Source organism: Penicillium brevicompactum (assembly GCF_028827555.1).
Source record: "Penicillium brevicompactum strain IBT 35665 chromosome Unknown utg000002l_segment0_segment0, whole genome shotgun sequence".
Lineage (NCBI taxonomy): Eukaryota > Fungi > Ascomycota > Eurotiomycetes > Eurotiales > Aspergillaceae > Penicillium > Penicillium brevicompactum.
Window position 1 is genome coordinate 162,729 of NW_026623205.1, and position 21,189 is coordinate 183,917.

Consider the following 21,189-nt stretch of genomic DNA (forward strand, 5'->3'; position numbering starts at 1 on the left):
CCTGGAAGTAACCTCTGATATCTTTTGGAATTTCCAAAGTTCCAATCTGGTAATGGCTCATCAGATGACTATGGCTATGGCTATGGCTAACTTCAAATCAATTCACCCTCGCCCGTTTCGTCGGCTTGTTAGAAACTTCCTCACGATGAAAGTCCACCACACACCCATCAGGATCATCTCTCATATTTCCACCGCAGCACTCGAACGTAAAGCATTCCGGAAAATCTTCTTGTAGATCCTCAGGCTCCAATTCAAATTCACCATAATTGTCGACCTCAAGGTCTGAGCCAGTACCCTCAGGCTCCGCTATTGTGTTTTAGTTGAGATATATAACGAGATCAAACCGGTGAAGACCTCACACAACTTGCTTACCTGGGTGGTATTGACAGCTTTTCTCTGTATTGAGTGTCACATCGAACTCTTTCTCGCAGAAAGCACATATAGCGTAGCGAGGCACTGGTGTTTTGGGAAGATTTGAGCCTTTTGGGGCGTCCGTAGGCATCACCAGGAGCTGGCTTTAGATTATTTTGCGCGCCTCCTCATTTTGCGCGCAGACGGATTTAAGAGTTGCCCGGATCACGGAGTCGGATGATTGAGCAATCGCGCGATCAAGGGGTGTATCCTTGGATACATGTTTGGTTTCATTTGGAGTGGGCATGGTGTTGACAGATGGGTGGGTTGGTTCGGGGCAGGTAAACAACGCGGGGTGAATGATGTTAGGTGGACACGAGGCCCATAAATAATCATGTTTGCGCCGTCTCTGGGTTACTTCTATGCTGAGTCTCTCCCCTACAATCTACTTGTAGCCTATGCTGTTCATCGCTTATATATTCAAGATCGGCATACTAAATGGGTCCCGAGGTCTTGTCTTTTGGTTGCTCCTGTTTACAACCATGGATGTCATGTCCGGAGGCTTGATACTAGGAGAACCCTAACTTATGCCACTCGCGCCCTCTTGAACCTGTTGCTTGGCTCTGGCCGCCGATGGAAATCAACCTTGCATCCATGGGGGTTATCTCCGAGGTTCTCTTCACAGCAGAGGAAAATGAAACACTCAGGCCATTCCTCGCGATTCTCCTCAGTATCCGCTTCCATCCAGTCGTCAAGATCCTCATAGAGATGCGAATCTTGGTCGGCCTCACTGAAGCCTGTGATAAATCATATTAGCATGTATAATAGACCGTAGATCGTTTTGCTCATACTCGGATGATCGACAACTCTTGTCTGTATTGGCCGTAACGTCGAAATCTTCCTTGCAATTGCCACATAGGGCATATCGTGGCACTGTTGTCTTTCGAGATGAGCTCTTCTCGGCACCAGTGGCCTGGCTGGCAGTTGAATCAGCACTGAATGCCAGCAGCAGCTGATTCTCGGCTTCTTTTCGCGCAGACCGATTTGAACACCTCGCCAAGTGTCTTTTCAGTTAAGCCAATGAGAGTGTTGCCGAGAGGCGTCTCCTCGAGTTCTTTCACTGTTATGGGCATGATTTTACGCGCATCTTTTGAATTGGTGTAGTTGGGCAAACGTGGAGTGATCAGTCGCGGTCGGTTTAGCGCGGGGAGCCTGCCGGCGTGTGCGGGTCGTGATGCGACCGCATCAAGTCTCAATCCTGCTGGTGTAAATCATATCGTATTCAAAATGATTGTCGGAGCGACAGGACTTTCTTGATGAAAACAATTGCGCGCTCTCCTTCAAGAGAGTCTTCATCCGATAGGCATCCCTTCCGTAGGTCGATTAGTCGAACACTCTTTGTTGACGAAATCCCTAAGACTCTCACTTTGTTCTATGCTGGGGCTTGTATGTGCTTGAGATTCCTTTCCAAGAGCTCTGTATCACAAGTATCTTGATGCGAGAGGGGGAGGAGACCAAATATGTCATGTTGTGGACTGAAAGCTTGGCAACGACATCAAATCCCGCGATTCCCCCAAGGTGGCCCATCCATACGAAGTAGATCTGAGGACCTTATAGAATCACTCTATCAATTGGATCTGATTATTGGCATTTAACACGAGGCTGAACACATCTCCAGTCAAAGCCTCAAGTGTAGCCAGGTATGGTCTGATGCTCGGAGATAACCGTGTCCCAACAGGATGGTGACGTCGTCCACTCCCAACTTTTGCAATCGAACTTTTGTCCACAACGTCAAGGGTATGAACACGTTGACCCCAAATGAGGGGTACATATGAGCATGTTCATGTTATCTGCAAGTAAGATTGAGAGGGAGCTGTCCGTTACCCCAAATAGGGACAACAGGGAATGCAGATGCAGCCCGTTGAGGAAATACCCTGAGGTACAAACCGTCTCAACTAGGTCACAAACAAGGAACAAGGGACGCGGAACACGACCGGAGCGAGACCGATGCCGAAAGCTCTCTTGACATCAGAAATGACCGCCACATCTCCGGCACACCGGCTGGGATGGGATGTCGCGAGTGGGATGCCAGGGAAAAGATATCAGGCAATACCCACAAAGTATAAAAAGTCCATTGACTTTGTGTGACATCCTTCTTTTCTCACTTCACTTTGTAACTTCCCCACCAATTCGGATTTCTACTTCTACATCCACTTCCACATCTCCATCTCCATCTACATTATCCCTCCAACTTCCAACATGACCATCCCAGATACCCAGTGGGCCCAGGTAATCGAGCAGAAAGGCGGACCACCCGTCTACAAACAAATCCCCGTCCCCAAGCCCGGACCCGACGATGTCCTCGTCAAAATCAAGTACACCGGAGTCTGTCACACAGACCTCCACGCTCTCAACGGCGACTGGCCCCTCCCACTCAAGCCCTACCCTCTGATCGGCGGCCACGAGGGAGCCGGAATCGTCGTTGCGAAAGGCGAGCTCGCCCACGGCATCGAGATTGGCGACCACGCCGGCATCAAATGGTTGAATGGCTCCTGCCTCGCTTGTGAATACTGCAAGACCGCCGACGAGCCTCTGTGTCCCGAGGCCGAGCTGTCGGGATACACCGTTGACGGAACCTTCCAGCAGTATGCCGTCGCCAAGGCTGCTCATGTCTCGAAGCTGCCGAAGGAGGTGCCTCTCGATGGTGTTGCGCCTATCCTGTGCGCGGGTGTGACTGTCTACAAGGGTCTCAAGGAGTCTGGTGCGCGCCCTGGTCAGACGGTTGCTATCGTTGGTGCTGGTGGTGGCTTGGGTTCTCTTGCTCAGCAGTATGCCAAGGCCATGGGTCTGCGCGTTATTGCTATTGACGGCGGCGAAGAGAAGAGGGCCATGTGCGAGCAGCTTGGTGCCGAAGTAAGTTTATCAGTATGAGCATGGTACGTGATCAATGGTCTGACTGATTTAGGCATACATCGATTTCACCCAGAGCAAGGATCTTGTTGCGGACGTGAAGGCCGCTACACCTGGCGGCTTGGGAGCCCACGCTGTGCTTTTACTTGCTGTCGCCGAGAAGCCCTTCCAGCAGGCTGTTGAATACGCTCGCTCTCGCGGTGCCATTGTTGCAATCGGTTTGCCAGCAGGTGCATCGCTCAAAGCTCCGGTTTTCGACACCGTGGTCAAGATGATCAACATCAAGGGCAGCTACGTCGGTAACCGCCAAGATGGCGTTGAGGCCGTGGACTTCTATGCTCGCGGGCTGATCAAGGCTCCTTTCAAGACTGTTCCTCTCAAGGAGCTGCCGGAGGTGTTTGAGCTCATGGGTACGTTGCCTTTCTTTCAGTCAAATATGATCATACGCTAACCGGTCTAAACAGCGCAAGGCAAGATTGCCGGTCGTTACGTCCTTGAGATCCCAGAATAGATGCATTGCTTATGTTTGCCCCTTGCAAGACAGGAGTCGGCGTGATCTAATTCGGAGCTCAAGACGAGGTATTAATGTTTCTTTTTGACATGTTTCTGAGCCCTATGAGGGCATTAGCGAGAAATCAAATCCCATCTTTGTATCACTATCTACATGCTCTTTAAACAGATGACGTAGTACACATGAGTAAAAACCAAGCAAATCACTCAAAAGGATAACAAGCCGGCCAAAGCCATCTGCAAGCCTCGGCCACACTACACAGGGCTCATGTTCAAACTTCAATGAACAGCCTTATCCATAGCCTTGCCTTCAGCCTCCGGACTGACAGTCGTCTGCGGTCCCTTGAACGTCTTTCTCGCATGCACATAGTAATAAAGCAGTGCCCCTACCCACAGACTACCATTAATAACAACGGTATAGTTCATGTTCCCCGCTACAAAGAGCACGTCAAAATCAAGCCTTGAGGAAGAGAGAGGCGAAATAACTCACCTGACGGATTAGGACCTTCGGTAGGGATCATACTCAAAACAATGACAAAAATCATGTAGATAACCGCAATCCAGCCAATGGGCTTACTGAGATATTTCCCCGTATAGAACTCACCTGGCACAAACCGATCACCACCCCAGACCAGACGAGCCAGGATTGGCGTTAGCCAAGCGAGATCGTTAGCAGCCACAGCCAGAGAGAAAAGAGCATTGGCAGCAGTATTGTCGATCAGTGAGAGGAGACCAATGATAGCCGCCAAAACCACCACACCACAAACCATGCGGACAGGCTGATACCGCATCAAGCTTCGCTGGCTCACTTTGCGAAAGAATGACGAGAATGGAAGGGCGCCATCGCGCGAGAAGGCCCAGCTCTGGCGAGAGGCGGCTAGGACCTTGTACACGTCAATGAGATCCCGCTGAACGTCTGCAATAACTTACAATGCTTAGTCCCATAAAGAACTGGACAATCATAACAACAGCCATGAAGCCAAGCGCACCATTCTTCCCAAGAGCATCATAGTATATCTCCCTTGTCAGCAAATACACATAAACAAATCAACGAAAAAAAAACCAACCTGCGTCATGGGCTGCCCATACTTCGAATTCAAAATCCCATCAATATCCGTATCCATCGAAGCCGCAATAACAGCCAAAGAAACAAACCCCAAGATCCCACAAAGCCCAGCAGAAGATATAATCCCCAACGGCACCGCGCGCGCCGCATGCGTAGCCTCCTCACTCATATGCACGCACGAATCAAAAGCCCCAATTGTCCAAATGGGTGACAGCCACGCTAACATGAATGCCCAGCCCGTGGGCCAGGAAGTGAGGTTCTCTATATCACCGAAGACGTAGGAGCCCGGATTGACGGGTGGACTATTGTGCTTTTTACCGATTGGTAAGGCGATGACGGTAGCGAGGACCAGGGCGATGTTGAGGAAAATACAGACGGATTGGATCTTGGGCATTATACGGCCGAAGAAGATGGCGATGAAGCCGTGTGCGAAGACGGTTGCTACGTATGTGCCGTAGATGACTGGTCGTGTGGCGGACCAGTTGCCGTCCCTGGCTAGGGATATCATCGAGAGGAGCATGTTGGCGAATCCATCTTGTGGACGGGTGTTAGATTTTGGAGACAGGGTTTGGCTTGGGGAAGGTTTCTTACAGTCGATAGAGCAGATTCCGCCGATTAGTCCGATTGTGTTGCTATAGCCAACTAGGAAGCTCAGTGGGTTCTTCCACTTCTCATCGGCGAAGTAGTGAGTCCAGAAGTATAGGCCGCCGGCCGTTGGCATTGCGGAGGCTATATCGGCCTTCGGTCATTGGAGTTAGTGAACGGACAGTGCTCATCGATGTAGATTTCTCACCATTGCTAGGCTGACGATGAAAATGAAGCAACTTGCAACCAACCACCCTGACCGTATGTTAAAAGTTGCCCAGGTACATCAGGCGTGGAAAGACGAATCAAAACATACCCTAGAGCCAGTCAGTTTTCAGTTCCATATTTTTGGCCAATGCCTCGAGATGAAAGATCCCATACCCATACCATTCCCACCGGGCCAGCGGGCATAGAAAATGACAAGGTGGATGCGATGGAGGGCAAGAGACCCATGATACTAAAAGCAACGGCAAAGATCTGTACGGTTGAATAGTGCCGTCTCAATTCCTGTTTATACCCCAGTGTCGCTATCAACTCAATTAGCCATTGGACTCTGTAATGTCGCATTAGCTACGGAGTACATACCGAGGAGTTCATTATCTCCAGCCTGAAGCGAGACATGACCTGTAGCTATAGACTCCCGTCTCTTGCTTTTTTGTGATGTGATTTTCTCCATGGTGTTTGATAAAGCTGTTGTTAGGGTTGAATGATTTGAATGTACAATCTTGCATGAAGAATGCTAACAAGCCAAAACAAAAATAACCTGGGAAGACAGTGCGAGGCCTCTAAATAATAGTCTGAGAGGAGATAAGCGTTTTGAGTAAGCTTTTGGATCAATGCTAAGCCCCGAATCTTAGTCCGAAACGAGTCCATTCAGCTATCTCCAAACTGAGGGGTACGCGATATAAGCTGGCGGCATTTTCCCCGAGAAAGAGAGTATGCAGGACCATTTCAAACGGGACATGTTGGCTCGAGGACCAATCGAGTAAAAGATACGCCATCCCCGCATGGCCTGCGGGAGATAGCTAGATCTATTGCTAGTGGGCGATAACGAGACACGGATGCTTAGCCCTGGGCGTTTCCAAGACCTCGGAATGAGCGGAACATGAACGTGAACTGAAAAGATGAGCACCCCAGGGCTGTTCAAGGGCTTACAGGCTTACAATTGACTAAATGGGAAAATTTCAAATTGAAGAAATGTTGATTCGGATTGGAATTCGTTTACACAGGGTCATTAAAAGACACATTCAGCCTCACCATTGCAAAGCAAGGCAAAAAGAAAAAGTCCCCATATCGCAATGCTCAAGGAATCAGCAAACGCTAGATATACATATCAAGGTATCAATTAAACAGCACCAGGCCCGGGTCCCTTGTGGTTAGACTGATCCAACAGCAAGGTAGGCTTGATGTAGTCCTCGTCAAGCTGCCGGAACCACGCCGCATGGTCACCCGAAGCGCCGCCCGAGAAAAGATCGCGTAGGGCCTCGCGGGCAGTGAGTCCAGGGGCATGGCGGGAGGGAGAGACACTGGTTGATGCAGCCGCGCTGGGGGAGGGGACACTGGCGGGACGAGGCGGCTGGGAGGGGGAGCGTCGGAGACGCGAAGCACCATTTGCTGCTGGGGGAAGATCGTCGTCGGAAATCCCATCGATGTCGATGTCGAACTCGTCTGGGTGGGTGGGGTGGTTGTGATTGTTACCCGTAGGAGGGAGACCGAACTCGTCGTCGCTGCCTTCGCCAGCGCTGGGGCCAGAACCACCGTTGAGGAGCGTTGCGGCGGATTGGCGGTCGCGCCAGGACTGGTCCTTGTTGCTGTAGGCGGCGGAGTACATGCGCGTGTGGGTGTACGGGGGGCTTGGACGGCGGTTGTTACCGCTTGAGTAGCTGTCTGCCCTCTCTCCGAGGCCGGCACGTGAGGCATTGGGGTCTGTCGTGAGACCGTCGAGCGGGATGGTCGAGTCGGTGCGTCTTGGGGTGTAGCCGATGCTTGCACCGGAGCGCTTGTAATAGGTACCTCCGTGGGTGACTTCTGTGTCAAATTCATCATCTGAGTCGAGCTCTTCGACCACACCGGTTCGAATGCCGAGGATCTCGAGCATACGTGCTGTGGTTCCACCGAAGATGATGACGGTCAGCACCACGACCACGAGGACTGTTGCACGGAGCGCCGGGGCGTTCACTCCAGTTAGTCCTGCTGCGAGTGCGACACCGACGGCACCGCGGAGACCAGCCCAGAACAGCATGGCTTGGTAAGCAAATGGCAGCTCATCAGCGACCTCCACACCACGACGACGAGCGCGATACCGAATGAACCAATTGATCGCCTTGGAAAGCGGGAACACCGCGAGATAGCGCGCCAAACAGATGCCGAAGACGGCCACCAAGATGAACAAGGGGTTGAATTGGAGGTTGGCTTCGACAAACAGATCCAAACCGAGGTAGATAAAGATGAAGTTCTCCGACAGTTGAGCCATCACCTGGAACAAATATTTGGTGGTCAACTGGGTGCGGCGCGACATGTTGTAGTATGCATAATGCTTGAGAGTGATTCCACAGAACAGAAGAGACACAATTCCAGACAAATGCACACCGTTGGAGAAGAAGTAGCTGGCGTATGCAATCAAAATGATGAGGCAGCTCTCTATCTTGGGCATGCGTCGCACGTGGGTATACTTAAGGCCCAGGGCGGTCGCAATTCCCACAAGCATGCCGACAACCATGCTACCAAAGAACACAAGCAAGAAGAGCCCAACGGCCTCAAAGAAGTTGAGGAACGTCAGAGTTCCAGCCGCGCTCTCGGTATACTTCTGGGCGGTCTCGAAAAGCACAATAGCAATCGCATCGTTGAGAATCGACTCGCCAAAAATGATGGTATACAGCTTCGGCTCGACCTTGTAAAGGTTGAAGATCGCTAAAATGGTGACAGGATCTGTGGCGGAGAGAGTTGCGCCGACAGATATAGCTTCGACGAAGGAAATGTTCAGCCCGTTCAACGGGATGCGTGTCCATAGGTACAAGACTAGGCCGAGAACGATTGCGGAAATAAAGGTTCCCGCGAACGCAAAAGTAAGGATGGTGCCAATGTGCCGGAAGAAATTCGCTTGGTGAAGCTCGTATCCGGAGGCAAGAATAATCGGAGGAAGGAGGAGGTTAAAGAAGAATTGGTAGTCGAAGGCGACGCTATCCTGAAGGGTAGATTTGGGTGTCAGGCGGATGATCAAACCAACGAACATCCCTGATCAACGTCAGCATCACCAATCCAATTCGCGCAATCGCGCTGGCATGGCCAAGCTTTTGGAAAAGCATGCAGAATGCCTGCCTTTTCAGGAGAGATCAACGTACCTGCGAAAATCGATAGAACGGTTTCATGCACAGCTTGGATCTTCTTCTGCTGCAGGATATAACTTGTGAAGAGCGCGAACATCAGCAGCATGATCATAATGAACAATGCCCATGAGCTCGACATCTCTTTCGTCCCGGCTTCTGGAGCATCTGCAATCCGCCATTATTGTTAACATCCGCCTTCTATCACGATGCGCGGCCACAACACGGGAGGAGAGGGGGGTGATTTAGGCAGGCGTACCATCGGGATCAGAGTCTTCAGCAGCTCTTCCTAGACAGCAGATAGACACATTAGCTTTTAGGTTCCACGAAGCTTGATAGACACATAGCCTCGGAGGGTCAACTCACGGAGCAGGCCGTGCAAGGCATCATTCATCAGTTGAGTAGCCATTACGGCGCGCGCCTTAGGAGGTATCAAGGACCAGCGCGGATAACTGGCAGCTCACTCGCGTGAAGTTGAAATGCCAAGACAAGGCACACATAATCCGAATGGAAAGGTGAGCGGCGAATTGGGAAAGTGGTGATAGGGCGATTTTAGTGAGTTTTGGAGTTTAAGTCGCATCGGACAGATAGCCTGTCCATGTTTGGTTCCATACGATACAATACGATGACTGGCAGGGCTGGATGACGGGATTTGGCGGGATTCCCCGCTCATTCCGAAGATTATGTATGGTAAAGAGATATATATGTTATCGTAATACGATAGATTACATACCAGCCGTCTGAAGTGCCGCGCAACTGCCAAGAAACGTTGACGAGCCCAAAATAGTTCAAGGGGCTGGTCACATTTCGCCATATCGAAGGATTATTCAAGCTCTAAAGCTGCATGGGATGGACCCACACATATATCCCTTGGATATCTATAGAAGCTCTTCAAGCCTGCTTCTATTCAACATCTATCTAGATCCATCGGAAACCCTCCGCGTCAACCAGGCGGCGACCAGAGCCGCGCACCCGCCGAATCTCAAGACCCACCCCACGCTGTCATCCCAAGGTTCTCCTCGGGGCTTTTGAGCAGCCTTAAATATAGCACTGCATACAAGACTAGACAGAATTTGGGGCAAAGACACTGCCATGTTGTGCAGACCGAGAATGATACCCGCCTGAGCGACGTCCCCACCCTCGTGAGTATCTCTAGTGTGGCCGATCTCAACATCCTCACCAGTGAGATTGCTGCGCTCATCATGATCCTCAGCTTGAGCTCGGCTCACCTGACGGTGTCGTCGAGATGGATCAATTCTAGCCACCTCGGCCGAAATCAGAGCAAACGGCGCCCACAGGGCAACAGCCCAAGAGATACCAATCAGTCCGACAAACGCCGAGCCGGCCTGGTGTGAATAGATGAAGATAGTGCTGAACATGCAAAGCGCGAAGAGCAGATGAGAGAAGAACCAAACTTGGCGAAGCGTCAAGCCTGGGATCTGCAGACGAGTGAGCCAAGTCGGCTTCCCCTCAGTTTCCTGTGCCACTCCGTTTCCATCGAGAAGCGGCTCGGATGCATTGCCTGTCGGCATGCTAGAGAATGACAATCGCCTCGCGGCTGGGTCTTCGTCGTCAGACGCATCGTCAATGTTTACCCGGTGAGGGATATTTGTCGGCACGGGGTCGTAAGTCGGGACCACGAAAAGAGGGAGCAATGTATTTGCGAGAAACGAGATAATCGCATAAATAAGGAGCGCAAATGTTCCGACGCGAGTCGCATCTTCCCAGGCCTGATCAACCTCTTCTTTGGAGAGGTGGGGATTGCTCGCAAAGATTGGATTCACGTAGAGCTGTCCGATGTAGGTGGTTGAGTAGAACAGGAATGGGAACCAGCCCACCCACGCTGCGATCTGCACTTGGCAGACCCGGGCAATTTGTGTCGGCAGATTCTGAATGGACTTGATGATCTGCCGGAAGAAGGAAATGACGCCCAGCTTATCCGTCACAGGCGGGTCCAGCTGAGGGTCTCGTTCTTTGATGTATGCACAGCTGATCCCAATAGTTGCACTGAGCGAAACCGAAGCGAGCACACAGAGAACCTTGAACTGTGTATTACCTAGGAACGGGACAATCCTTGGAAGATCCATATAGCCGAATATGTAGCCTAGAATATTGCCAACGCCTGTCATCCGACTAGCCCAGGCATTTGCCAGTTCCTGCTGATGAGCGGGACAGTTGTCGACTATGAAAGCTCTGATAGCAGCTTGCACTGTGGGAACATTGTCAGCTAAGTGACCATGGCGTCTGCAAAAGATACACACCCGTATTGATGGCAAAATCGAGACAATACATGAGAATGGTTGCCACGATATTGATTGAGACCTTGACACCTCCGGAAGCTGGATCAGCCCCGAAGACCGATAGAAAACCACCCACGATCTCTTTGACCCACGCCAGTGCTAGCAATGCAACAACTGTAGCGGCGCTACCAGCGACCATGAATGGTTTCCTTTTCCCCCATGGCATACGGCAGTTGTCGCTTCTGATGCCGATGTAAGGCTGCACCAGACCGCCGGTCAAAGGGCCAGCTATCCAGACAAAGGCAAGAAGCGATTTGCTCATCCCGAGGGATAAGAGAAAGGGCTGTAAATGTATATGTAAGAAAGAGCACAGAAATTTGATGAAAGGGAGCACAGATGGCAGCAGATAACCAGGTATAGTGGTGTCCAGGATAGACTTACCGAGCCATTGGAAAGTTCAACGGACCATACGATCTGGAGTCTTTTAAAAAGCAATCATTAACAAATTTATCCATACAAAAGAATGGAGGAGGCAGAAGCCACAATATCATCGAGTAGAAGATTGACTCACCCGCCAATAGAAAGAGTCAACAGAAGCAAGTACCAGATGCTTTTAGACGATTCGGTAACCAAATGAGGTCGAACAGAATGCCCATGCTCATCTTCCGTGCGAGTGGTAGCCATGAGAGGCGATCTCTCGTGAGAAGCTATGGGATCAGGCTTGTCAGCCGTGTGTCCCATTGGAGACTCGGAGGGTCAAGAACGGACGGGAACAAGGGGCGGTGATGTGGAACCCGCTAGGTCCAGTGTCATCAAACTGATGATAGATGGATTGGTGGTCGACCCTGAATCTGAGCCAAAAGGCCAAGTCCTTGGATCAAGCTATAGATCACTCAAGCCTCGGATTTCCAGAGTGGGTTAAGGCGGATTGTTGTACCCTTCTGCTTTGAGTATGATGTTGTTGATTCGGGATGTGGGGAAATGAGGTGTCAGAAGTCCTGGGGGGTTATGGGACTAGGCGCTCACGACTTGCGGGCCACACAAATGGCCAGATACGGGGTACTTCTATATTTGACGAGATATAGGGCCGCCTGACCACCTGGGCAAGTGTGTCGAATTGGCGATCTGCTACGGCTGCAGGTCCCAGCTCAACGTCAGCGACACGTGATATTGTACCATCGCTCAAAGGTATCCCGGTTGCTCCATCTTTGCTCCGACTCTCTGCTCAAGCGTCTTCTAGGCGTCTCTAAGTGCTTATTCCAAGGGGTTTTGTGGTATCTTTTCGATTGTTTTTTAAATTCCAATTCAAGTTCGTTACAAATCTCCCTGTCTATATAGTATGATATAAAGGCGTACAAAATAAATCCCCCCATTCCAGCCGCTCTCCATGGACAATGCCGGATGATCCATCAGCAGCAACCCCCGAACCTTTCTTTTCCCCAATCAATCCAAATGATAGTAGGTAGCGTTAGTCGTGCCCGTACCCGCCAGGCAGCATGTAGTGATTGACTGCCAGAGCAACCCAACTTGTGCAAGGGCAGCCGACAAAAAAAATACACTGTGTATAGACACAGCCCCAGAAACCCAAAATAAACAAAAAAAGCCAAAAAGCATGTCAACACGAAGCAAAGCGGGCTGTCCGCGATATATCGCGGTATGTGCGAGCCCCACAATGGAAGGAAAAAATATGCATTAAACAGGAGGCGATATAAACCCCGAAACGGAGACGCCCGAGTGCGCCTCGAAGACTCCGATTAGAAAGAGATGGAAAGACATTCAGACAGACATTTCACTGAAGACTTCCCCGCAGTGAGGACATGAGCAAGAGAGCCCATGATGTGGTCGACACATCGTGATCGGAGATCTTCTCACATGTGCTGCTGCAAGAGCTGAGGTGCGATCATGTGTGGGGCTACCATGCCAGACATGGAAGATGGCATGCTCATAGGAGTCGGCATGGTGGTCATGTTCGTCATGTTGATCATGGCGTGAGCGGGCTCTGGTGGGGACATGTCCTCTCTAGAGGAGTCATAATCATTTTCATCATTTTCCAGGTCGTCGTCAAGCGGAACGATGGACTGGCCATCCTGCTGAGCTTCGTGGATCCGACGGTGTCTGGTTGATATTAGTATTCGCTCGACGGTGAACGTGGGCGGAGATAGATTATCACTTACTGTGCAAGGTTGTCGGACCGAGAGAAGGCTTTGCTGCAATATGGGCAAGGGTATGGGCGTTCTTGGGTGTGTGTTCTCACGTGTCTAATCAGGAGGTTAGTCGGCGGCTATCGAAACGATCTTGCAGCGCACGGTGCAGATCGGCCCCACAGGGGGTGGGTGCAGAAATTAAGTGAGCGTACCTTTTGAGATGCTCTAATCTCTTGAAAAGTCTGCCACAGGATGGGATTGGGCAGGAGTGAGACTTGTGGGGGTAGGGTCCCAACTCCATCATTGTCGCACTTCTAGCTCGGCGAGTGGGACCGGGCGCTGAACGCTCAGACCGCCCCGAAGTGTTCTGAACCGCAGTCTCTAGAGCGCCACTGGTGGGAAGCGCTGTCAAATCGTCGCCCTGGCTCACCAAAGAGCTAGAGTGTTGATGAGTGCTCTGGTCCAGGCTCTGCAGCGGTGTGCTGTGACGGGACATCTCTTGAAGGAGATCCTTCCGAGGCAGCATGGCACTTGGGTAAGTGCGCGCGAGATCTTGGTTCTCGTCTCCCTCTGCAACTGGGGCAACCGAGCTAGAGACTGAACGACGCAGATCGCTCGGGCGATGAGCAGCATACGACATGGGCTGAGGTACCGGTGTGGTGGAATGAGAGTGAGCTGCGGTGGGGGCGACGTTTCCGCTGTTAGGCGGGATCGAGGACCTGCGCCTGCGTTGCTTGTATGTGGGAGATCCCTCAATGACCGGATATGGGTGAGACGAAAAAGACCGAGGCGCAGGCTGGTAGTGAGCACCTGCCAAATTCGAAGGCGGGAGCTGCATCATAGGTTGGTAGGCGGGTCCGTTTGAAATGTCCGGGATCGCGGTGTAGAGTCCAGTGTCCTCGTTGGCGATATAGGCAGGCTCCGCGCCCATTCCTACTGAGTGTTGCGGCGGGGTGACGGGCTCGAACGAGAGACCGCGGTTGCTGTAATCCTCGTAGTGGGAGGACACAAAGGATGGCGCGGGGGAGTATTCGTAGAAGGTCGGCATGGAAGAATGGCGCTGGTGGGCGCGGGGAAGAGGCATTCCGTTGCGATCGTACTGAATAGGGCCATAGTCCTGCTCACGCTTAATGATGCTCTGGACTAGATTGTTCGACAAGGGCGCTGCTTGCGGGTGACTGTACATGGGGTGTGTAGTGTCGTCCTGAAGCAGAGGAATCGCCGGGGAGCCATCTGCGGGGGGAGGCATTGCGTCAACGGTCCGAACCACGGGGGAGTTGGGCTGACCATATGTCGTACTTGCGTGAGCAGCAAACGATGAGGAGTTTGCTTGTTGAGACTTGGTCAGTTGCTCATACAGAGACTGAGAGGAGTCAAATTCGAATGACATGGCCGGTTCACTGACTGCGACCGTGGTGGCTTCCTGGTTCATCTTTTCGCGCTTCAGATCGCGCTCCAGTGCATCCAGGAACAGGCGATCGTGCGGCACGCTGTACCAGAAAAACACCTTCTGCTTCTTCTGAGTTCGAATGCAGTTATTCTTGTACAAAAAGTCCAGGAACCCGCTCTTCGGCTCCTCCAGTGTCGCGTCAGTGCCGGCCTTGAGGTTGCGCAGATCCGAGAAAATGCCCTCCTCAAACTTCTTCGAGTTCTTCACGGGACGTCCAAAGGCCTGGAATCGGAATGCGAGACATCGGACAATATCGGTACCGGAGATGTGGAAAAGGTTGCTCCTGTTGAAATGATCAGTCAAGTTGCTCCCAACACCTCCAACAATCAGACCAACCAGAGAACACAAGAGACATAGTCGCCCGTGGGAAGCAAGAAGCGCCGGATAAGCTGATCCGGTTGCCAATCAACTGGAGCTGATAGCAAGAAATATTTCACTGGTTTCAAGTCAATACGCTGCGTTGCGCATTTATTGCACACGTGCATGCAGGGAACCTCAGGACGTACGATTATCCACTTGTTGGAGTGCGACTTGCGCGTCGTGTGGGAGGCTTTGTTGTGCCTCGGTCGAAAGCATGAAGGTTTCCGGTTTTTGGGGCGGTGCCATGGGGGCACCATGATGAGGATACATTGTTTATATTTTGCGCACTAACTTCGAGAGATCCATGGTCAGCGGGAACCGACGGGGTTGATAACGCAGGCGCAAACAAAGAGACGAGCTGAACCCAATCAAGAGAGCGCACTGCGACCCTGAGACACTGCGAGACCTCGGGAGACAATCACTCACCAGCTGAATCGGGAACACAAGATCGGAACGAGGATTTAACCAGTCAGAAGTGCGGAAAGCCAGTTATAAAAGAATCCGAGGTTGAGACAAGAGGAACCAGCCTCTATGGAAAGAAAAGAGAGATTGTAAAGAGATTGAACTGGACCAGCCGGTAAGACCTCAAGGTATATTCGCGCGCAGCGGAAACGAAAGTGAAGAAGAAGTGTCAGATGTGTGAAGAAGAAGGGGGAAGAAGAACGTCAGTCTAATAATAAGAATGAAGCGCCTTGACCTGAGAGAGACCGAAGGTGACCCTGACCGGTCATGGACTAGTATGTCACTTTGGTAATTTACGTAATTTTGGTTATTTTGGAAATCTCCTTAGTCACAGTGGAGGTTCTAAGCCGAAATGGTGGGAGATGAGTGGTAACTTGGGGTATTTAGTGGTAATTTACCCACGGTACTGTGTCTCTTGTTCGTCAGGTACCAGACCAAACGGATGACCCGGGAATCGCCCGAGACTTTTGGTCATTGTTGACTTTTTGGATCAAATTTAGATCTTTCAGCTTCTACGTCGTACACTTGTACATTTTACTCATCTCAATAGAATCGCATTGTCTATTCAATGACAAGAAAAAGAGCAACCCCTTACTCCGACTGGTTTTCGCTGGCTTCTTCACCCCATTTCCTCCTACCATGATTCGTCTAACGCCTGGTGACCAGACTGCATAACGCTCAAGTGATAATCATATCACCTACCCCTTTTAGTGGACCTAGTGCATCTAGACAGGGATTCGACTTGGAGTCCAACGGGGAGTGGATTCCAAGCCAAGGCTCATCAAACTGGCGCTGGGACCTGAAGCACCCGCCTTCTCGTTTCAGAGTCGCAGTGGGCGCTTACATGCAGCCACTGAAACCGTCCCACTCTGATATTCTTTTCCCCCTGATATTTTCTCCGAGCCCGGTGTATAAACGGCTGTGGCTTTGAGATCGTCTCGCTTCCGGCATTTCCGACTGATCTCTTTGAACAATAGACACATCAGATGGAACATATCTGATGCCAAAAGAATGGATACATCAGGTGACAGCTGCGACGCTAACAGCACATGGCGACGCAAAAACAAGGCCACCCGATATTTGTGCCCTTCTGTTTCTACGGTGTACGGAGTATAACGCAAAAGTATTCCGTACTTATTTTCGTGCTCCGTACCTGATTTGCGGTCCACTTTTTCCAAAGTTCGCTTTTATCAATAAGTCGGAGGTTGACTGAAAGTCCAGACTCCATGTGTACTCCGTACCGGCCGTAACGTGCCCACGAGCGAGAGGCTGGGACGACAGGGCAAAATCCGAAGCTTGGCATTGGCTATAACCCAACTGAATCATGTGTTAAGTGGAGACTCCGCCGAGGATTGTCATTATCGTATCCATTCTCGTATGGATCTCATCTACGGCTCAGAGTTTTTTTCACCTGAGGATGAGATCATGAGCTTCACCCGAACCCCTCCGAGATGCACCGCGGAAATCGTATCTGGCATTGACCACCATAAGCACGATGATGGTACCATGATGCTATTCTGAGCTTTCGTCAGATCCATTGTATCAAGATGTCTCAATCTCCGACACAGAAACCTCAAACGGATCGCGATAAAGTTCACCTAGCTCGCCCCAGAACGCCGTCGGTCATGCTTCAGATTCAACAAGACAAGGAACAGGAGGGTATTCTTAGAGTGGATGGAGAAACAATGACCTAGTGTCGCGGAGCCCTACCCGATCGAGCGTTGAACGTTGCTCGCAAAACCTCACTTTGTAATCTCTGCGATATAGACTCTCGCTGGAGGTTTCAACTGTGACCAGGGTCTCCCACCTCCTGGAAAATCAGCGCAGATTCTCAACAGATACGACCGTCTAGTCCTGATGGAGCGAAAGAATCTGCTCATCAACCCGTTGCACAGGGCATCCTGCGATGCCAGCACGTTTGATCGTCCCTCCTGAAACGATCTAGAAGTTCGCTGAGTTAGCCGTTTCGAGAAACGTGGGGACGTTGCTCTCTAGTGCCGTGCTCCGTTGCTACCTAGACTTTTGACTTTTCTGCAGTGAGCCTCATGCGGAAAAGAAGCACGACGGTCAGTCTACAAAGTACATACTGTATCAAGCAAGAGGGTCGGCTCCATCATTGTGTTCCCCTATCCTGGAATCGGGATTATTTCGGCTATTATTCCTAAAATCTACTCGTAGTACTCCGTATTCCGTATAGTGAGCCGCATCATTGTTTGTATTTGTCATTACGCTTTTCGGGGGCCACTCTGTTGAACCTTGGTAAAAGGGGGCATGATCCTCCCGGAAAATCCCAAGCTACTGTGTGGTATAGCCATTTAACCCGACAGCTTTGGAGTTTTGCAGAACGTGGAGTCTGTTGAACCGTAAAAGGGGGAAGTTTGGTTCGAGCTAGTGGCGCCCTGCCCGTTCTAAACCGCAATCTGGAATATCTCCGGGGCTTGTTTTTAGAGCTCACTCACACACTTCCAAGGTTCCCCTGGATCCAAACTATATTCTTCACTGTTTGTACAATTGAGTTCCACTATTTTGATTGCCCCTCAGATGTGTTGTCGGGTAAACAATGCCGATGTGCTATTTTCAAAGATCAGTCTTAGGGTGTTTCGAATCCACTCGGTTGTTATGATCGTGTTCATGCAGGGGCTTTTGGAGTCGAGAATGACGTGCAAGTATTCGATTTGCTTCTGTGCTTAGAATATCCGAAACGTAGTCTTCCAGGTTTTATCGCCGAGTTGCCAAGGGACCTGCCCTCCCCCGAGAAGGTTTGACTTTTGGTGTACATCTCAAACAAAAGCATACATATGTCGAACTTGACATGCACAGAGCAATTAGCGAGTATTGTGTAAACTTTGCGCCATTCCAAGGGAATTTGAACTTTTGTATTGTGAGTAGCCATTCGGACGCTGTCAAACAGAGTCGATACTCTTCCTTCTCTTCTCCACCATCGCTTCCTTCATGAACGGACTCCGAGCTCGGATATCCTTGCCCCAGATAAGCACCAAGATTGGCGCAAACGAGAGAACCAACGCAATGAACGCTAATAAAGTACTGGCCCACTGAGGGCCAAGATGGGAGTACATGCTCATTGTAGCTAGAGGCAAAAACGCCGCCAGTGTGTTCTCACCGGTGGCAATGATACCGATAGCACTACCGGCGTACTTGGCATACGCATCCACAACATAGTCCGAGATTCCGGTAACCACGATCACACTACCAGCTCCCACCATGGCGAGACCGATGGCTGGCGCGATCCAAGGAAAATAAGAATACGAGGTCCACGCGTACGTGAACATACCGCCGGCTATCCCAGTGACTCCACCCACTATCGCGAGATACAATCGTGCTTCTGGGATAGGGGTGCCGGGAATTTCGGTGTTGCGAGATGCCGAGTCGAAGTACAGCTTCCCTGAGAACAAGGTAGCCACCCATCCAAGACACTCTCCGATGACGATTGCTGATTGGACGTAGCCGGCTTGGGATGGAGACCAGCCGTACAGGTCTGCGAAAACTTGCTCGACCGATTGTGTGAAGAGGTAGAGGGTTCCAACGGTGAATGCGGACCAGAGCGTCGATACGAATACCACAGACTCAGTGAAGAATAAGACGAGCGGCCTGCTGGCGCTGCGGCCTACAATTTTCAGCATCGACTGGTCTTGTGTATCTATCTCGTGCTGCGTGAAAGCATTCTTGCCCTCTTTGCGCAGAGCCTTGGCGCGCTTGCCCAAGATTGCGATTCCGCGACATTCCTTGAACAGAAAGAAGTACATCGGGAAGAAGGCCCCATACCATATCAGTTGGAGATAGCCTATCCACCTCCATGAGAGAGCTTGGTAAATGGCAGCGCCAATGACAGGCCCAATACTGCTGCCAGCTAGGTAGGTGACGATGTACAGACTGACTGGGACATTTCGGGATTTCTCGGTGTCCCACAGATTACCAATGACGGTGGCAGAGGTATTCGCCAGGATGGAAACACATCCTCCGGCGAAGAATCGTGTTACGATGAGCGTGGCGAAGTTCTGGGCGACTGCCTGAGGGACCACGAAACAGAGGAAGATGAGATATGTGCCTAGGAATACCCATCGCACACCAAAGTCTTCCATTAGCGGAAGAACTAAGAGCGAGAAGCAGGCTCCACCAACCGCCCAGGATGTGACGGGCCAGTAGGAATGGGGGAAGTTGGCATCGGAAATATTGAACTGCTCATTAATCGCCTCGTGGGCTACAGTGATGATCGTCCCGTTCATCATAGTAATGAAAGTGGTGAAGACAGCGAGCGCTGTGAGTATCCATTTCTGCTTCAGGGACCAATTGTATGGGTTTCCCGGGTCCTCGAGGCCATCCCAGCCGACAATCGTTACATTCTTGCTCGGATCAAGATGGTCTGTGATACTGTCAACATATAGATTTTTGCCATATGCGGGAATCACTTTACCTATTGTCTGGTCGTCATGGCCGGAGACATCACCACGTGCAAACACCATGTCGGAGTTCTCGCTGAGGTCACCGTGAGTCGTCCCGAGCGTACCAGAGTTGAGCTATGATATCACTTTTCGGCACTGAGATGGCAGGCACAACACAGTGCTTTGAGTGACATTTCAGGAAAGCTCTGGGAGTGTGAAAATGAAGGCTCTTGGAAGTCAGAAGAAAAGTTTTCCGTATGTTGAGAGTGATCCTCCACCTCAGGCCCGGTTCTCCAGACAATAACCGGATTGGGACTAGTCTGGGCCCTGAGGTCGATATCTCAAAACGTGGTTGGTCTATGATGTCGCACTCTGAACAATCTCCGACGTCTGTACCCCACATTGAAATGATGTGCGTCCTGTTTCCCCAAGATCAAGTTGAATCCGCTTGTTGAACTCTCCGGTGTGATGATCTGGACCGTCTCGACCAGCTGTGCCAGTGATTAGCAGTCCCCTTTATCGATACATAATCTACCACGCTTCCCATAAGGTTCCAATTTGACTTAGTAATCTTGGAAGATCATAATCGTGTTGTTGTGGGGTCAGCAAAGCTCGGCTTTTGAAGCCAAGACAATGCTTCTTTTGGCCTTATTTGCCCAGAGTGCACCATTCCGGTAATTTGTCTGCCCATGTGGCTGGGTCAAATCCATCGATGTTGCGAAACCTTGCAGGTGAAATATTCAAACTTGGAAACTATCAAGATTGAAGCATTTTTCAACATTATACCCAGCATTTGTGGTGGATTGACGAAGATGGTGTTAAATATATGTTGCGGCCATTTGGGCAGTATCAAGACCGCCTTTTGAACAATGAGACATCCTTGCCAGTCGGCAGTTGTCCAATTGATTCCCAGAGTTTGTGAGATCTCCCTGGAAAACGTGGGAACTCTCATGCGGTTGGAAGTAAGCGAGGTATTCAACCTTGGGGGATCCAAACACTATCCGGGCGGTCGGGCATCAGCCTTGCGAGTATCGGGATCGGGCAGAACCAAGACCAGCACTTGACAAGATCTTCATACGCCAACTCTCGGAAGATACATGCCCAGTGATCGTATGCTCGATGACATCTCAAAGCATGGGCCGATACGAGCAAGACGTGCGAGCTGCAGCGGAATTGTGTACAGCCTCTTCCGCTTTGGGATGCATGTTGCGCTCCCGCGTTCGGGGGCCAAAACAAAGTTGCGCCAAGCACAACCTCACCAAATGAAAAGTTGGCCTGCCATGAGAATTATGTACCCCAGTGCTTATCCAAGTTCAATCCTATGGATGGATCGACGTCTCTTATTATAGCATCTCGCTACATTGCCGCATAGCGCCACAAATATCCGT

At 50.9% G+C, this 21,189-nt stretch overlaps 8 protein-coding genes across 8 annotated transcripts; 1 reads left to right on the forward strand and 7 right to left on the reverse strand.

Annotated features, from left to right (window-relative positions):
• Positions 1-97: 97 nt before the first annotated feature.
• On the reverse strand, positions 98-502 carry N7506_002834 (uncharacterized protein; the record flags this gene model as incomplete). The annotated part of the gene is made up of 2 exons (XM_056952129.1): positions 98-306; positions 373-502. The coding sequence occupies 2 exons, from the start codon at positions 500-502 to the stop codon at positions 98-100; spliced, it is 339 nt and encodes a 112-aa protein (XP_056813821.1).
• A 434-nt stretch (positions 503-936) lies between these two features.
• Positions 937-1,484, reverse strand: N7506_002835 (uncharacterized protein; the record flags this gene model as incomplete). The annotated part of the gene is made up of 3 exons (XM_056952130.1): positions 937-1,148; positions 1,216-1,363; positions 1,392-1,484. 3 exons carry the CDS (start codon positions 1,482-1,484, stop codon positions 937-939), a joined length of 453 nt encoding a protein of 150 aa, XP_056813822.1.
• A 1,126-nt stretch (positions 1,485-2,610) lies between these two features.
• N7506_002836 (zinc-dependent alcohol dehydrogenase) lies at positions 2,611-3,772 on the forward strand (the record flags this gene model as incomplete). Its single annotated transcript, XM_056952131.1, has 3 exons — positions 2,611-3,264; positions 3,317-3,671; positions 3,726-3,772. The coding sequence occupies 3 exons, from the start codon at positions 2,611-2,613 to the stop codon at positions 3,770-3,772; spliced, it is 1,056 nt and encodes a 351-aa protein (XP_056813823.1).
• A 278-nt stretch (positions 3,773-4,050) lies between these two features.
• Positions 4,051-6,098, reverse strand: N7506_002837 (putative GABA permease; the record flags this gene model as incomplete). The annotated part of the gene is made up of 7 exons (XM_056952132.1): positions 4,051-4,205; positions 4,262-4,655; positions 4,702-4,788; positions 4,839-5,371; positions 5,429-5,576; positions 5,810-5,949; positions 6,008-6,098. The coding sequence occupies 7 exons, from the start codon at positions 6,096-6,098 to the stop codon at positions 4,051-4,053; spliced, it is 1,548 nt and encodes a 515-aa protein (XP_056813824.1).
• A 669-nt stretch (positions 6,099-6,767) lies between these two features.
• Positions 6,768-9,154, reverse strand: N7506_002838 (bifunctional K:H/Na:H antiporter NHX1; the record flags this gene model as incomplete). Its single annotated transcript, XM_056952133.1, has 4 exons — positions 6,768-8,656; positions 8,764-8,913; positions 9,005-9,034; positions 9,112-9,154. The coding sequence occupies 4 exons, from the start codon at positions 9,152-9,154 to the stop codon at positions 6,768-6,770; spliced, it is 2,112 nt and encodes a 703-aa protein (XP_056813825.1).
• A 505-nt stretch (positions 9,155-9,659) lies between these two features.
• Positions 9,660-11,726, reverse strand: N7506_002839 (putative sucrose transporter; the record flags this gene model as incomplete). Its single annotated transcript, XM_056952134.1, has 4 exons — positions 9,660-10,954; positions 11,007-11,328; positions 11,427-11,466; positions 11,557-11,726. The coding sequence occupies 4 exons, from the start codon at positions 11,724-11,726 to the stop codon at positions 9,660-9,662; spliced, it is 1,827 nt and encodes a 608-aa protein (XP_056813826.1).
• Positions 11,727-12,853: 1,127 nt separating this feature from the next.
• Positions 12,854-15,209, reverse strand: steA (sexual development transcription factor SteA; the record flags this gene model as incomplete). Its single annotated transcript, XM_056952135.1, has 5 exons — positions 12,854-13,100; positions 13,160-13,243; positions 13,342-14,862; positions 14,916-15,015; positions 15,086-15,209. 5 exons carry the CDS (start codon positions 15,207-15,209, stop codon positions 12,854-12,856), a joined length of 2,076 nt encoding a protein of 691 aa, XP_056813827.1.
• Positions 15,210-18,304: 3,095 nt separating this feature from the next.
• N7506_002841 (uncharacterized protein) lies at positions 18,305-19,882 on the reverse strand (the record flags this gene model as incomplete). The annotated part of the gene is made up of 1 exon (XM_056952136.1): positions 18,305-19,882. One exon carries the CDS (start codon positions 19,880-19,882, stop codon positions 18,305-18,307), a length of 1,578 nt encoding a protein of 525 aa, XP_056813828.1.
• Positions 19,883-21,189: the final 1,307 nt, after the last annotated feature.